The sequence below is a fragment of the Triturus cristatus genome, chromosome 2_1, assembly GCF_964204655.1.
Source record: "Triturus cristatus chromosome 2_1, aTriCri1.1, whole genome shotgun sequence".
In the NCBI taxonomy this organism is placed as follows: domain Eukaryota; kingdom Metazoa; phylum Chordata; class Amphibia; order Caudata; family Salamandridae; genus Triturus; species Triturus cristatus.
This window is the reverse complement of record NC_140581.1, coordinates 93,310,995-93,328,568: the sequence shown is the minus strand read 5'-3', so window position 1 is coordinate 93,328,568 and position 17,574 is coordinate 93,310,995. Positions and strand designations below refer to the sequence as shown.

The window sequence follows — 17,574 nt, the reverse complement described above, 5'->3', positions numbered from 1 at the left end:
TTATAGCAGTGTACATGAATGAGTTTTTCCAGGAGTGCAGTCGTTAACCCCACCCTCGTGTTCATACATTCCATTCAACCACAATTCAGATCGTGTTCCACACTGTCTTTATCATCCTATTTTCTTATTTACTCTGAATGCTTCACGAGGCATTCATGTGTTTTCCTTATGGCACAGTATACTATTCATTGCAGTTCCACAGCCATATGTTCCACTCACAAGCACCTTTATTTTTCTTTGAAGCCAAATGTATACATAATGGACACTTATACCAGTTATCTAATGCTAATTACCAAGGGCCAGATGTATCAAAGGGTTTTACCCATTCTGTGTCTATGAGAAAATGTGTTCATATGTATGGCCCCAAGTGTTCCTGTTGCTGATTAAATACTGTTTCTCGGACACCTCAAGCACGACCCATTGGAAATGTATGAACTTTCTTTTCCCATTTTACAATAAACTCAGTAGTTCGTAACAATTTAAACTCATTGTAGCAGCATATGTTGATGAGTCTTACCTCTCAGGAGTTCAACGCCACTTATCTTCTCTCTTTGTCAACCATTTGGTTAGATCTCTTTCCTCTTTTCCTGCTGGGTGAAGTTATTTCCTCGCAACACTCTCTTAGGTTGTGGGCTGCTGTAGTCTGTTATTATGTTTTCTCTTGGTTCAGTCCAAATAGATAGTAGCACTCAGCCTTTGTTACACGGTTGGTGCAAACCTCACAAGGGATGGCTCTCAACTAAATATCCTTTTCCTTTTGCAGTAAACAGACACCATTCAAAGGATATTGTTTCAGTGATCCATTGTTCCACAAAGATTTTAACACGACACATCCAAACAATTGAAAAGACATAACATTTGATGGCACTGACATAATTGAAAAGAATGAATGTGGAGGGAACAGGTAGAAGAAATTGATACAGCTGGAATTGCGCTTTATAATCCGGCTAGGATCAAATAAGCCATTTGGTTTAAATCAAGATGAAGAACTGTTTGTTAATATGGAATTAAATCTTCATCAAGAGATTTCGGAGGTGAAATTGGGTGATTCAGAAGAGATAGAACACTTGCTGAAAATGTGGTCTTAGTGTAGAAACACATTTTTTATTAACTATGGAAATTATGTGGCAAATTATTTGGCAAATGCTATAAATCTATAATTACACAGTAAATTCTGCTGTCGCAGAAACCTATAGCTCCATAAGCTCTCAATATTGTTTTTTAAAACAATTAACTCAAGAAAGATAAAGAAAACGAGAGATTCTAATTCCAACAAGTGCCCATTGGTAGCTGCACTGAAAAAAAGAGCATTTTCAAGCTAAACATAGTATAGTGGTATATGATGTTACCAGAACTCCTCATTGGCAATATCGGACCATATTGCACAGTCGTCTGTTATGTATTCTCGCTCTGTGCACTTTTTTGACCCATCCCATATAACTCTGCCCCCTTGATTTATATGCATAAAACTTATCACACCAACAGAAAACTAAACACACTGAAGGTTTGCCAAATTGCATACATATTCATGAATAGGTACCAGTTAGTAGTAAATGATCACTTTGTTACCCCCACTCATTTTAACTGAAGCCCTTTGATGAATCTTCACAAATCTGACAATTCTAAGAGTAAGATAAACCTGTTTTATGTTGGACAAATTTAATGCAAATTCAGGAAACTGCACTAAAGTTATAGCTAATTAATAAACACATATTTGAGATGAGAGTCTATTGCACCTGTCTAATGATGGCTAGTCCGGTGTTTCCACTGAAAAGGCGTGGTTTGCTCTATTGACTTTGGTGTTGTTCAACAAATCGCACAAACATTTACCAAAACAAGTACATCCAAGTTGGGTTCTCCATGGCAAGTAGCATGCAGATATGTCAAGCAGGTGTTTGAAAAAAGGGGAAGGGGCGGGAGTTTCCTAAAAATGACATTTATCATTTTACCTCTTAGAGGATGCTTGGAAAAAAAATGGCTAAACAGATTTACACGGAACTTGACATGTTGTAAGATATCAATGATGTAATTTTAAATGTCATCAGTGATGTAATCACTGATGTCACTTAGCATGTTTTGAATGTTGTCATATGCAAGGTCAGAAGCAGTGTTTGACAAGTGTGTGAGCTATGGTTACTGTACCTAACCACAACTGATGAATTTCAGTGGTATTTAGGTTTGGTTTCTTACCACAAAGTCACTTTAATTGTGGCTTTTCGGTGCATATAAAAAGGATCTAAGCAACACCTGTGCATTGAATTATCAACATCAATCTCATTTACCCTGAGTCCAGGGCAAAAGGACGTTCCTTCTAATGGTAGTATTTGGGTCGCCTTCTACCCACAGAGATAAACACTTCACTTCAAACCTGTTTTTAGCATTTTCCAGACCCTAAATATCTTTCAGGATAATGTTGACACTTGTAAATGAACAAGATCTTGTAAAGATCCACTTCTTGCAAAGGATGATAATCATCCGGGACCAGTGACACCAAACTTGTTAGTTTTTATCCTGTTTCCCAGAAGTCAATAGACTGGGAGGATACCAAAATATTGACTTTGGATGGTTCATGCACTCCGGTATAGCTATGATAATATCTGCAATAGGGTGATTTGTAAGATTTTTGGGCGTGCAGCAAGATATCGCTTTCTGAACAAAAGCGTGTCCAAGTGTGGATCAATAAATCAGCTCATTAGACAAATCCTGTAGTTTGAACGATCCTAATGAATCCGTATCAAGTATTGATTACTTACCTAGTGAGAATTTAGCAGTGCATCCAGGGGACGCTGCCCCAGGGCAGAGTGCTACTTAAAAGGATACCGTAATAACCATAAAAGATGAGCATCCCCTAGATAGGAGGCAGAAAGGTTATGGATGAACACAATGCAGACCTCCACAGGTCTGTTCATGGGTTGGAGAAGAGAGTTCACAGTCTATGTTGGGTAGCCAATTGGTAATTCATTATGTACCTTTAATTAGGTGAGCTACAGGGGGCCCAGAGTCTTGTGTACAAAGCAGAGCATCTAGAGGTCAATCCTTCATCATAGCCAATGGAGGGCTATCAGCACAGGGGACATATGATCAGTGCTAAATTTGTAAAAATAAAATAATATTTATAAGTGCCAGGGACATCATCAGGAGGCCACTGCAGCTTTTACCACCCATTGCCCCTGCCTGTGTTGCCAATGGCAAAACCAACACAACTACTAGCCATCACACTCTTACAAGTGTGACAGCTCAGACTATTCCAGGCCCACAAAGCTATATCAATGGCTTGAGCAGCAGGTATCAGGGATTATACAGTATATTTGATTAATGTGCAACTGTTGTTGTGTTCATCCCTAAATTAGATAAAACAGCGCCATCATGTGGGAGACTGTATTAAGCGCTGGTGTTGACAATTAAGTGCACAGCACGTCCGTGAGGCAGGCTTGTCTGGGGAGACAAAGGACTTGGACTTTGAAATTTCATTTGATAATGACTTACAAGAAAAGGTACTGTTTAATGCATCACAAGGCCATTGAGGTTACAGGTGGTTAAGTGTGTGTAGGCATTGGGTCAACTAGCTGATTTCGCCCAGTAATGATTTACTAAACCAGTTAATATACTATACCAATTTAGAAATGGTTTTTCAGATGGACGCTTCATAGATTAGTGACAATGTTGTCATTTTGCAACATGCTGATAAAGGGTTTAGTTGTGGTGTGAGTAATCCTTCTCTCTACCTGCGGCAGCAGCTCACTCTATATGGTAAATACGTGTTTATGAAGCAGAGATGGTGTTGATAGCAGAGAAAGCACAAGGAGATGATGGACGGAGGGCTGAAACTTTTCAGACACTCACCCCCAGTCACAGATCTGGGGTGAATCCATCATCGCTCTTTAGTTTGCTTCGCAGAGTAGACATTTTGCAAATCTGGTTCATTGCATCCGCATGCATGTGAATCCGTAACTATCAGTGCACGAACTTAAAGTCAGCAGTGACTGTTCGAGTCACAAACTTTTTTGCACATTCCAATGCCAGGGCTAGTGGGTCAGTTCTGTACTTTGCCAATGTGCTTTCCTTTCCATTCTTTATGCTTACTTTTATGTCCACCTTTTGGGGCATATTAACAAGCACGGCGTTAAAATTATAGCCGCTTTAGCAGCAGAAAACTGCCGCTAAAGCAGCGATAATGGCCTTGATAATATGACGCAGAGAATTCCAATAGAAGCCCATGTTGACACTAGAACATGGGCTTATATTGGAATTCTCCAGGGCATATTATCAAGCCCATTATCGCCGCTTTAGCGTCAGTTTTCTGCCGCTAAAGCGGCGATAATGTTAACGCAGTTTCTTGATAATATGCCCCTTAGTTCTTAAATGGTGTCTTGAGGTTTAAGTAATTGAAAGCCAATAGTGCCTTCTCTTTGTGTTAATGTGAATCATATTTTCTGTGCTATGCTTTAAAACAAACAGTGGTTCTCTATACCTGTTCCAAGTACACCCTCGTGCTAGGAAGCACCCAGACTGTGATGCCAAAATTATATGTGATCGTTACAATTTTTAAATTGAACATTTTTATTGCAAACATATGGCCACCACTTTTAAATGGCTAAATGTTTTATTTTTTATTTTTACCTTTGTGACCTATAACTGCCAAAAGCAAAGCATCTTACTAAAGCAAGACCCATTGCTTTTCTGTTTTAGGGCTCGGCAGACCTACTGTTTCCAAAACATAACATATACTTAGAGTGGGCTTGGGGTCCGCCCCTTGCTCATGATTGGATGTCTTTGCTGTCTGCCTGAGATCCCTGCTTGCGTTACTGGCTTTCTTCCATATTCTTGTGTTTTTCCTGCCGGGGGCATCTTGGTTTCGCAATATTCAGATTGGATGAGTTGTATTTTTCCACTGCTGACTTGGGGGAACTTCCTTGTTTTTTATTTGCCTTCCAGCACTCCAGTGGCATTTCTTTTCCCTCTTGTCCGCCTAACCTCCGAGTGCCCAGTACTCTCTCTTTACACTACACTTTCTAGTGCTCTCAGTCCTATTTCCAGTTGTCACTTTTTTCCCCACCACCCTGTGCGTTCTCGATTTACTCCTCTCTCACCCACTCTACGTCTTTAATATATATTTTTGTTTATTTAATTTAAATGATTTTATTTATTTTATTTTTGACAAGGGTCTGGTAGCTGCAGAGTGCTACAAAGCAGCTTATTTCCTTTTTTTTTACTTTTAACCTTTTTTTACGTTTAATTTTTCGTTCTAAAACGGCAATAGCTGTGTTAAAACGGCAGAATGAAAATGCCCAAATGCTTCAATGGAAAACCTATCCTAAGCTGGCTGGCCAGACATCCGCATGGGAATCGGTGGGTATGTATTTTGTTTGTCTTATGACGCACTGGCAGCTAGTTTGGCATTAGTTAATGCCAATACAAAAACGCATTGTTGTAACCAATAGTTCTGCCTTTTAGAACCAAGACACGTTGGCTTTGATAATGCTTGTTAGTGAAGTCCAGCTTGGCAGAGTAACAGAGAAACTGCTAAAATGATGCATGGCGCAGAATGACTCAACAGGAGGACTCCATCTCTTCTGGTTTTTCCAGGCCAATAGTTTTTGAAGCATCTCCCTGAGACCCAGCCCCACACACGACAATGGCCAGGAGGACAGTGACGCTGTCTACGGGTCAGAAGATGCCCATGCTTGGGCTTGGCACCTGGCAGAGTCCAGCGGGACAGGTAGGATGGCTGCAGATACTAAACCCTGCTGACTTATCGCTAAGTGCATAAATCCACGGTCTGTACATGGTCGGATTCCTGTGGACCTCAACGCTGCCCATTGAGGTGGCTCTGCGAAAGGGAGCCTATGATGTGCGTGGGAAGACCAACAAGGGCATCTGTAACACAGCGTTTCATTGGTCAAACATTTGTTTATAGAACAAATCTCACAGGTCGGGTCAGCACCTATTGGTGGAGTCCAATGTCAAAGATCGTAGATTGATTAACTTTGCGCTAGAAGATACAGCATTTCGAGGACCTCATTGAGGGTGTGACTGTGTTTTAGGATAGTGTAAGTGGATAATTGCCATTTATTTTCTTTTAATACACACAAGAGAAGACTGCAATCTGTCAGCAGAAGGGTGGGCTAAAAAAGGTTAAAAAGCAAAAAAATATGGTGTAGATCTTAGACTTATTTTCATAAAGTCAATCAGTTTGGTTGCCTTTGGTGGTCCATCTGGAGTTTGTCCTCGGATGCATCCTTGGTCTCTGCTGGCATTGGATTTTGCAACATGTGTGTGTCCATTGACAGACATCCCTACCAACTGCAGCGACCATGTAGAGGTCAGGCGCAGGTACTGGTTGTTGTGATGCTTTGGCTACTATATTAGTAGTTCACATGCCTGACCTCGACATGGACAGTGTACTGGAGGGACATAGCAACCATTATCTACTTCCGACACGCACTGCCTTCACTGCGCTATCACCCCCACTACCAGCTGTCAACACAGCTCTATCACCACAACATTATCTGTAATATCATATAAATTCTACCATTCCCCACAAAGCACCATACTGCTATCCAACAGCACAATCACATCTCAATGTCAATCTCAACACCACACAATTCAATTGTGTAAGTTACCCAAGAGAGCACCACCAACTACAGCATTGACCATGGCCTTCTGCATACCGTGCAGCAATGGCACTCTCGCACTGCCAACACACTACTGTATGGTTTCCACCAGCATTACCATCCCACACAACTACTACTCTAGCACAACACTCTAACCGTCACTATCGCCTTATAGCACTCTATTGCCACCTATCACCCCAGCACTACCACCACTAAAGTTACTGCCCTATCAGCTCCTTTGGACTTCCTATCAAACACCACCGCAATACTACCACTCAACACCACTGCACTGCCACCCAGTCAACTCGCTCCACCACACAACCATATGAACACTGGTTTAACTCTTCAGCACTGCACTACAACCCCAGGTCTACGCTACCACCCTAACACTGTACAGCAACCCTTCTGCACTGTTGCATTGCCAGCCAGTATGGCACTCTCACTTCCAGCACCAGAATAGTACCGCCTTCATTAGAAAATCCACAGAACAACACTGGCATTACCACAGCACAACTGCCCCAACACCACTCTACAATGCTTACCCCATGGTACCACACAGTTGACCAGGGATAGGGATGACCCTTGGTACACACAGCAGGTCACTCGGGGGTTTTAGAGTTGAAGAGGCAAGTGGTATTATAGAGGAAGATGCCCATGTTCCGCGTAGTCGGTAGGATTTGATATCATTAGCAGGAACCCAGGAAGAGCTCTCCTGTGCAATCCAAAAGTCTCTAAATACGAACGTGGCGAGTGTGAGGTTTCACCATAGGATATGCTGTGGATCGGTGGAAAAAGATAAGGGTCAGTTCTGGCTCCTGATGGTGAGCCTATGTTTAATAGTCACTGAAGTAGGGTAGTTGTAGATAAGCAGAGTGGTCATATGACCATAGTTTCAAGAATCACTGCAGAAGATGATCCCTTGGAGGCTGGCGTGAAATTTGTCAGTATTCCTGGTTGTCCAGTAGTAGTGGTGATGAATGGAAGAGGGTGGCTAGACTGTGCGTAGACCGTCTGCCACTGGATGTTGCATGTCAGGTTTGGTCAGAAACTGGGACATAGAGATTGTAGTAACAGGTTTGTCAAGGTCAGAGACGAACACAGGTCACTGCCAGTCACGGTTGGAAAGCATACGGAGGGACGGCAAGGACAAGGGATAAAGTGACCAGTGGCACTTGAAGGCTCGCTGCATCCGAAATTGTCAGAACAGTGGGCATCACTGCGGTGGCAGTTACAGAGGGGCCGAGTCTCAGGCTGTGGGCCTGGCATGGAGGTGCCTTCCACTGACGTTACATGGTAATATCGTGAGTGGAGCGCTCTGCAGGTCACCGGTGTCAGGAAGAGAATGCAGCAAATGTGGGCTTCAATCTGACTCCCAAGGAGTAGTTGTAGGAGCCATGGGTTGGTAACTGGAGAGCCGCAGCAGATCTGTGTGTGGTGGGCTGAGGTTCCTGGGCACGGGAACCACAGGTGGTGGGGTCTATAGTTTGAAGGAGTCTACAGGCAGCAGGGGGAAAGTTACAGAACTTATGTATCCTTCCCTGAACCCTCATTCACCCTAATGTCTCAAACCTTTCCCTCCTGCATTCTGCACCCTCATATCTGTTTTGCCCCATGTCTCTTGATCCCTGCATCTCTGTGGCACTGTCACTTTAAACCGCGTCACATCAAGATCCTTGACGCATTGTGCTTCCTATCTGCATGCCTTTTCCCTCCCACACCCTCACATTGATGCAGGCCTTTTATGTCCTCATGGTTCTCATCCTTTCCCTTTCCTTCCATTGCTTAAGAGGCTTATAGACAACCAGATCAGAAGGAAGCCATCTATGAGTGCATCCATTGGTGGGATTAATAAAGGTCACCTTAGAAGAGCACCCAGAACCGGAAAGAGTGACACACTGTCAATGGCCCTGCAACAGCTTCTTTATGTAGCGTTTTGTCCTCTATAAAGAAGAATGTAAGACAGATGGTCTCATTCCCTAATGTAATGGCGCTCAGTATACCAGCCTCTGAAAGGTGTCCCAGTTGGCTTTCTTGGGATTTCATGGTCCACAGATTGCAGCAGATGCGTCCTGTGAGATTTTAATTCACTATCGAGGAATCCATGAGTGTGAACGAACTTTAACTGTAATTTGGCACAAGTCAAGCTCTCTTGTGGAAACATCCATCCAAACAAGTTATAAAACCAAGACACACAATCTGAAGACAATTTACCTGGAGCAGAGTTGCATTCCACAGCTTACCACCTCCTCTGTGCATTCCAGGTGAAAGCTGCAGTGCTCCATGCTTTGGAAGTCGGTTATCGCCACATTGACTGCGCATTTGCCTACGGTAACGAGCAAGAAGTGGGGGACGCCTTGGTGGAGAGTGTGGGACCATCGAAGGTAAATAGTGCATCTGTCAATCTGAAGCTGGTGAACTATTGCAGATTGGTGGGATCCATACGTCTCTATGCTGTGTTATTTTATGTTATAGACATTTGTACAGTACATGGTCTTGCATTAGTACGCCCTGCAGTGTGGGTGGAGTTCTGGTACCTCCGTGCCATGGTCTTGACGATTCCATCACAGACCAGAGTGTGATCTCTGGTTGTTTTAGTTGGATAATAGGTAGTGCTTGCTATAGGTGAAGATAACTAGGTCAATGCGACAGATGGTATAGGAGTAAAGGACAGTATTCAGTTTGCATTTTGGTTTCAAAGCGGTGGGCATGGGCTCTCACTGTTGGGTATCAGCACTTATTTTAGACCATCAGACTTTGAGCCTGAGCGAAAGAGAGAAAGGCAGATAGAGTACAAGGAGACACATTGACTGATGTATGGCTCTTGTGGCCAGTCAGGTGGGTCCTTCAAAACTTCTACTCCAGGCCAGTTGAATAGGGACATCAGATATTACACCGACTTCTTGACTGCAAAGCGCCCTACTACGGGTATCTAGGGAGGCAGCTGAAAACAATGTTCATGTGGTAATGTGGGCAGCTAGCCTCAGTCTAGCACCAGTGTCCTGTTTCAAGGGTACTCTTACCTACTGGATTACTGCCACATATCCAGCTATGATTTATATAAGATCTCCCAACCTTTTTTTGGTTGAGTCCACCCTGGTGGTACCATCATACCCGGGTGTGGGTAGGTGCCAATGATGGAGCATGCCACTTTTAAGTGGGTGATGATTCTACTCTAAAATCTTTGGATTCCCCCATGACTGTCCTTTCTGGTAAGTTTATCCCAGCTGCCCTTACGTGTTTGTGATCATATTTGGTAGAACGTACCTAGGATTCCTCTTCTCTCGCTTCTCATTGTGAATAGAAAGTTCCAAGGGCTCTCTAGAAAGCTGCCCCTATTCCCATGCAGCCTTCAAACATTTAGCTGCCTCACCTTCACAGTGCACCTTCACCATCCACTGAGGTTCCTCCAGTGTAGTGGGCTATCCCTGGGCATTCCACGGCTTGGTCTTTCAGGAGCCAGCAGCTCTTGTGGTTCCAGCAGGCTTCTGTTGCCTCAACGCCTGGTTAGCTGCAGGGAGTGAGGGCAGAGCAGAACTCTGCTCAGGGTTCAAAAACATGGAAGCTGACCATCTTCAATGGTACAGGTCAAACCCTGGGCTCCTGCCTGCCTGTAATTTGCTGGCAACCAATAGTCTCCCAGAGCTCGGAGAGGGGACAGCAGTCATCCTCTTCTAGGGGTGTGGTTCATCCAAGCCCTGCAAAGGCTGGTGCGTAAGCCGAACCTTCATGGAGCACTTCCGGCAGCCTCAAAGATGGAGGGAAAGGTACATAATCTGCCAGAAAAGCTCAACATATCTCAACACTGGCAGGGCTTTTTTTCACAACAACGGTGACCAGAGGAACCAAAACCACATCATTTGCCAGTGTGACCCGTTTGAGGCAGTGGAGCTGCTGTATGAGACCTGGTCAGAGCCAGGGAAGAGTCACACATGTTCTTTAGAGAGGGGAAGCCGATCCTGGGGGGTGACAAGACTTTAAAGAGAATTGCACTGCAGCGAGATGCAAGAATACAATTCACGAAACCTTTTGTGCAACTAGTTCAGTGGAGCCAAGAACACTGTGCCATCTACTGGCCCAAAGGGCAGATCATAATTTAGAGAATCTCTGCTTGTGGACATCTGAACAGGCAGATGGGATTTACAACTACAGAAAACCTGCAAGTAAGTACACTAGAGTTACTGCAGTCCTAAACACAATATTAGGGCAGGGCGGGACATGGCTGTTTCTATTGGAAAGATAATGAATTTCCACGAGCTTTTATATTATTTTCTTTAATATTCTCAAAGGTTACGATTGATCTTTCCCATCCAAAAGTTACACTTACATTGTCAAAAAAGCATTGGTTAAGCCAACTGTTCGGTGCTACTTCATGTGTATATGTTGTAATGGCGGTACATCGTGGTGTGTGGGTATGTACGTTTGTATCTTCTTTTCCACTCTGCATAATACCGACCACCGTAGTAAATGGAGATTGTGACAAAGAGCCACCTGTTTGTGTAATATGTGTACTGTTTATTATTTACAACCACTCTGGGGAGACAGCTAAACCTGTACCACAGCCCAGACCTCAAAATGTGGACTGTGTAAGCAACTCACAGCTGCATCCAAAAACAAGAGTGCTCTGCCATATATGACCCCAAGTAGGACCAAACCCTTCAGAAGGCAAACCAATTAAAGTCATTTTAAAGACCGTATGCTGGAGGCAGGCATTTATCTGGACGTGGAAAGTGGATAAAACATAATGCTTTTAAATAAGCAAAGCAAACATCCCATAACGGAGAAAACCATCAAAAGTTAGGTTGCTGGTGAGCAATGGCATAGCTAGAGCTTGTGGCGCCTGGTGCTATCCCTCAGATTGCTGCCCTGGGGAGGGGGGGGGCGGGGAGTGGGGGGGGCTTGCTGGGGAAAAATGAACGGCGAGCAGTTGAAAGAGGTCCGAGAGACACGTAGTATCGCCGCTAATAGTTACCTCGATCATGCAAGTTGCATGCACATACATGACACGGTCCAGGGACCACCCCCACCCAGCTACGCCGCTGAAGGAAAAGCAGAAGGAAACCTGAAACTTACATCAGTTCTACCTACTCTGTTTGTGACATCTCACTCATAACATCACAGCTTGTGCATGACCCCTGTCCCCTAGCTGCCCCGTCCATGACATCTCACTTATGACATCACAGCTGGTGGAGGACCTCTGTCCTCTGGTCATAATCAAGCCACCTACCACATCACGTGCCCAGCTTCTGTGGCACGAACACCTACTCCTCTAGGCATAAGCTGCGATTGTAGAGAACTGGTTTTAGGGTGTGCTGATTTGGTTAAATTTACAAGACCTCACTAAAAAAGTCACCCTGACCATCTTGTTGGTTGGTGAGATACTTCTATACTTGCACCGATATTAGGCTCTCAGATAAATAGTTGCACGTTCAACGCAACACCTAATTGGTGCAAGATAAAGGTTGTGGGTCGTATGCAAAAACTGATTGCCCCACTATCACCAAACAAAGTCTGAACTCTTTTTAAACTCCATGGATGTGTCTTATCAAAGAAGAGGTTCTGTAAGACAAATAGAGCGGCCAAACAAAAGGGTGCGTATCTTGTTTCTCCATGAAGCATAAATATTTATCAAATAGTTGAATGAAAGGCTAAAGCAAATCTAGACTAATTATAAGACGTGGTGAATAACAACATTATCATCATGAAATGCATATCTTTCCATAACTAAAGAGTACTTTTCTACTCCTGCACTTAGTTTGTATCGGCTTAATATACCCTTAAGATATTGTGTATAATAGTTTGAGGCAGAAAAACTGCCTGACTAAAATGGTGTCACAAGTTAAATGCATTTTTGTCGTCCTGTTGTCTCATCACAAACATGAAAATAAGACTATTCCTCCAGGGCCGGCTTTGATGCTGGTGGCACCCAGTGCGACAGAGTTTGTTGACGCCCCCTCCCCCCCTTCCCACCCCCATGATCTCCTTTGCTACGGATTCCCTCATTACAATCCTTAACAGTGCCCCTCAAGTCTCCTTAACCACTCTCTCGCACATGCATTTTTGCTTTATAGCGCCACTCATGCTAGTGTAAGGTATCAAAGCATTTTACATCACATACATATTACACAATGAATCATACTGATGTGTGAATCAATGCATAGGAAATGTTACATAAGACAGCGGACAACCAGGTGTAGGAGTCACGTGTCATCCAAACTGGAAGGCAGGATAGTTTATGAGTGCTTGGTCTGGAGAAGCACAAACTTTACAACGTAGCACCATGGTTGGGGGTTCTTTACTAATAAGAATTGATTGCTACCCAAATGAACCCTTTTTGCAACATAAGAATAGTAAAAGACTGGATACGAAAACATAATGTTCTAATCTATGCCTTGCAGTCTGGCATGCTGCTTTTGATGGTGGTTAATAGGTAATGTTTCTATATTAGGACTTTATTTTATAATCTGCAAGTAACAAAAGGATCTCTGTGACAAAATCAGTAACCTACTGAACTATTTACATTCTATGCACTTCTGTGATCTGCATAGTGCATATTGCTTATAGCAGGCATATTAACCCTCTGAGCTACCTTATGAGTCAAAACTGCCTGTAGACAAAGCTCCAACCTCCCTCCAGCAGGCACATTAATCACCAGAGTTATCTTGACATTTTTATTGTTGCCTGGAAATCACTGGAGGCAAAGAAACTGCAGCAGGTACTTTTACATTCACAACGTATTTGAAAACACAGCACTCCCTTAAGTCAGCGCCCAGTGCAGTGGCACCGGTGTCACCACCTCAAATCTGCCTCCACCCTGATCCAGTTAAGATAGGCATTTAGCGTTGAAGAGAAGAGTCTCAGCCTCGGCTATGAAGTTGATAGGACGGTAATTGTGCAATAGACTGGTATGTCAGAGCTGGCCTCCGCACTTCTTCCAGGCAGCAATATGGCATGAGCATGTGAAGCCGCCCCACGCCTCCATTTGCTGCCAGAGTGTCCACCATTGGGTCAGGCTTCTTGGTTGATGGGATGACTGGTCAGTCATTTTCCCCTTTTTTTAGTCGAGACAGCTTTGGTAGAAGGGTGGATGTGCCCTCCTTCTTTCCCATTGGAGGCAATTCTAATTTCAAAGATGGATCTTAACACCGGGGTGAGGAACCTGCCCATTTTTGCCCGCTAACTACTAACTCATCACACAAGGAGAAAGGAGGAGGCAGCCGCCAATTGAATGCCTTTGTGGACCCAGACCACCTCAGCTCAGTTAACTCTTATGAGCCTCAGGATAAAGAGTGAAACCTGCAGAATTCCTATAAATCCAGTCCGTCCCCGATGGCAGATTTTCAGGTTGTGAGCTAGCCATTGGCTCGATGCCTGCTGACGCAGAGGGTATTGCATAAGTTAAACCTGACACACCTGCAGCCAAATATCACTTTACAGCAGGTGTTGCTGGCTGATAACAAGGTGACTGATACTTCATATCTTTGTCCTGGCATTGGTTCAGACATCTGGCGCCACAGGCCAAGATGGAGGTGACACCATGCACAGCAAGACCATAGAGTCATGTAGCATTAAGATGGACAGACTATAGTCGGAAGCTTTTGCTCCAAAAGCCACAATGGCTACAAGCAAGTTCCATAATATTGAAGCAATAGGTAACATGACACACACCAGGGTTGGGTTGGAGATCTTGGGGCTGGTTGTCACAATAGCACACTTCTGGAAGTCTGTCCTGGAAGAGAACAACCTCCTCTGCCTTTTTTGAGAGGTGTAGCAGCTCCAACTCCGGGGTGTGAAAGGTCGCAGACTCCTACCACAGACAACTCTAGCCATACACTCCTGGAAGACAATAACCTCCAATCCGGTATCAAACAGACGCAGGCACCAAATGTTGTCCCATTATCGACTATAAAAGGACACTGTTTCTGGAAAAACAAAAACTCCAACTTGAAAACCCGCTGCTCTGGAAACCGAACCGTTCCTTTTCATGGCACCAAACAGCTTTCACCTATAAAATGTGATACCAAACCGCCTTCATCCTGGGCACACGCACACCTCAGGCTTTGTATCTAACCAGCCATTATTCACAAAAGAGAACTAGCTCCTTTGGATGTCAAGTGCTCATTCACCCCAAACACTACCACACATTTCCTACAGGAGTAACTAGACAACAGTTGAAGTGAAGTTAACATCCCGTGCGCGGCAAGAAGTGAAAGTCCCTCACGGGCCATGACGCGTCACTGCTACAACGCTACGTTCTCAGGCGTGAGGGCTGGCCAAAAATGATGCCCAGGGCCGTCATTGGTAGCGCTCACGCACTACAAGATTCACGGCCCTGGGACGGACGTCACGGACACGGGATCCACAGACAACCACAAACGCGAAGGAACGTCATGCACCGCACCACCACTAAGCTAGGTGGTGGTGCGTGTGCGCTGCAGGCAGCATTTCTTGCTTTAGGCAAGCAGGTGCGCAGCCCCTGCACTTCAAACAGCAGCCGCGCAGCACTGACCCGTTGCGGCGGCCTTTATAGTTTATTTGGGTACACTGACTGACCGTAGCGTCAGTCAGTGTACCCAAATAAATTATAAAGGCCGCTGCCACGGGCCAGTGCTGTGCAGCTGCCGCCCTCAAAATAGTGCCACCTGGGGCAGACCGGCCCCACCGCCCCCCCTACTACGCCGCTGGTGGCGAGGCCTAGTCACTCCCACATACAAGATAAAATAATATTTCAACAAAAGTTATCAATGAAATTAGACTTTTCGACCTGCTTGTACCACATCAATGGAGGCCTCGCTACTAGAATACATTTGACTTTATGTTATGTTATGTTATATACTCTTATAACTCGCATAGATACTCGGAGCAGTGTTCCGGCGCGAGTCCAAGAGGAGTCACCGAGCTGTCACGAGGGGAAGAGATAGGTTTTTAAAAGTTTCTTAAAGGCCAACGGGTCTTGGGTGTTGCGCAGTGGAAACGGAAGGGCATTCCATGCCTGGGCAGCCTTCACGACCAGGGAGCAGCCGCCCATCTTGTTGCGAATGAAGCGGGGCACTTTCACTAAAAGAAGTGCTGATGAATGTAGTTGTCTCAATGGGACATAGAAGGAAAACCGCTTCTGCAAATAGGCGGGGCCATGACCATGGAGGGCACGATGGGCGATAACAAGGGATTTGAATTTTACCCGATTAGCCACGGGAAGCCAGTGGAGTGAGCAAAAATATTCGCGCACGCTACTTCTCTAGGAGATTTGAGAAGAAGCCTGGCGGCCGCATTCTGGATGACCTCGAGTCTAGTCAAAGAAAATCCCGGGATGCCCACGTACAAGGCGGTGGCGTAATCCAAGCGGGAAAGGATCAAGGCACGAATGACTGACTCTTTAGCAGGCCTAGGGAGAAGAGGAAGAACGCTCCTTAATGTTTTAAGGAGGCCAAAGCAGCTGCCTGAGAGTTTCTTTACCTGGGTGGAAAAGGAAAGGCTATCCTCAAACCACTCTCCCAGGTTCTTCTCGGATTTTCCATTGGAAGTTGGTAAGGGGAACCCAGGAGGCCAGATCGAATCTCTGAAGCCAGGGGGGAATTTACCGTAGAGGAGAATCTCTGACTTGTCTTCGTTATATTTGATATGCGCGGCAGCAAGACACTCAAAAACCGAAGACAAGCAGCGCTGAACAAAGGAAAACAGAGTCCTCCTCCTTTTCCAGGTGAACAGCAGCTGGGTGTCACCTGCGTAGGCAATCCCCTTAGCCCCGTAGACCAGTAGACCAGAAGTGCAACTGTCACCGGACCTTTCAGCCTACACCAATGTTATCCTACAGTTCTTTGCTTCCACACAAATACAAATACAAACACATGCAATTTACTTGTAATGCTTCACATTACCATACAACATTGCTTTAAAGTCAGACCTATTGACATTGCCAGTGCTTGTTCTAATAGCAGTGTAATATTCTGCTGCAGATAATGATAAAAGCTTTTTTTTTTTTAAACTTAAGTCTGTGTACATTACATGATGCCTAAAAACCTAAACTGCCCCGACAACACTAAGGGAGTCATTTTCAGTATTGAGAGTTGGCCATCACCTCCACCTTCCCGACGTAACCTGGTCGCCACACTTAGATATCCTCACCATGTAGGCGAGGATCTCTCTGACATGTTTGGCAAATACTTGTTTGTTTTTCAACAATAAGGCCTGTAAGCAGGAGTTTATTATCTACATTATGTCTGACACAAGACAGATCACTCCAGGAACTTGAAACTTGTTAGGGAGGATCACATGAAAAGCGAGTTCTACGTCTAGTTGACCAAGCCCGATTCAAAGCATCCATAGCTTCAGCTCCTCATATCTGCCGGTCATCTATAGAAAACTGCAGCTCCATATTGTGCAATAGTGCAAGAAATGTCCACATCCAAAAGAAATCCTGGACTGACTGAATGCAACGGAGACTCCCTGCTCCAAAGGCCAGTGCCTGGGATACCACACATCTCTACATGATTTGTTACCACACTGTCCACCTTCATCATTAAATGACCTCAGATAAGAGCACCTAGGACCTTCAGCTCACTCCGCTAACCTCTTCCACCTCATCCTTCGCTGCGTTATATAGCAGACTCTGCATAATGTATTCATGCTCAGAAGGAGGGAGGGTTCATAGCCAGGAGAACCAATATTAGGACTAGAAACTCTGATCAGGTCTTGACTATATAGTAATGTATTGGTGGTGAAGTAATTTCAAACATGATAATTTGTGAGTTTTATAATATTTATTATGTTTTAAATAAACATTCCAAGACAGTAATGCAAATATGTCATGGAGATGTTGGAGTTTTCTCTGTGTAGAAAGAAAAATAAATCTTCTTTTGCACATTTGAACTCAATGGATTTTGTGATCGGTTGAAAGTTTCATGCATGCTTTTTCTTGGTTTGCTAAATATCCAATTTTTTCAGACTGTACATATAAGTAAAG

At 44.4% G+C, this 17,574-nt stretch overlaps 1 protein-coding gene across 2 annotated transcripts in view; it reads left to right on the top strand.

Annotated features, from left to right (window-relative positions):
• Positions 1 to 17,574, top strand: part of LOC146863820 (aldo-keto reductase family 1 member A1-A-like) — a 193,475-nt gene that overhangs the window by 56,493 nt on the left and 119,408 nt on the right. For both annotated transcript variants that reach the window (XM_085628243.1, XM_085628236.1), the window contains exons 2-3: positions 5,587 to 5,719; positions 8,876 to 8,995. In XM_085628243.1, coding sequence (XP_085484369.1) covers positions 5,636 to 5,719; positions 8,876 to 8,995 — 204 coding nt within the window. In that variant the 5' untranslated portion in view covers positions 5,587 to 5,635. The remainder of the gene's footprint in view (positions 1 to 5,586; positions 5,720 to 8,875; positions 8,996 to 17,574) is intronic.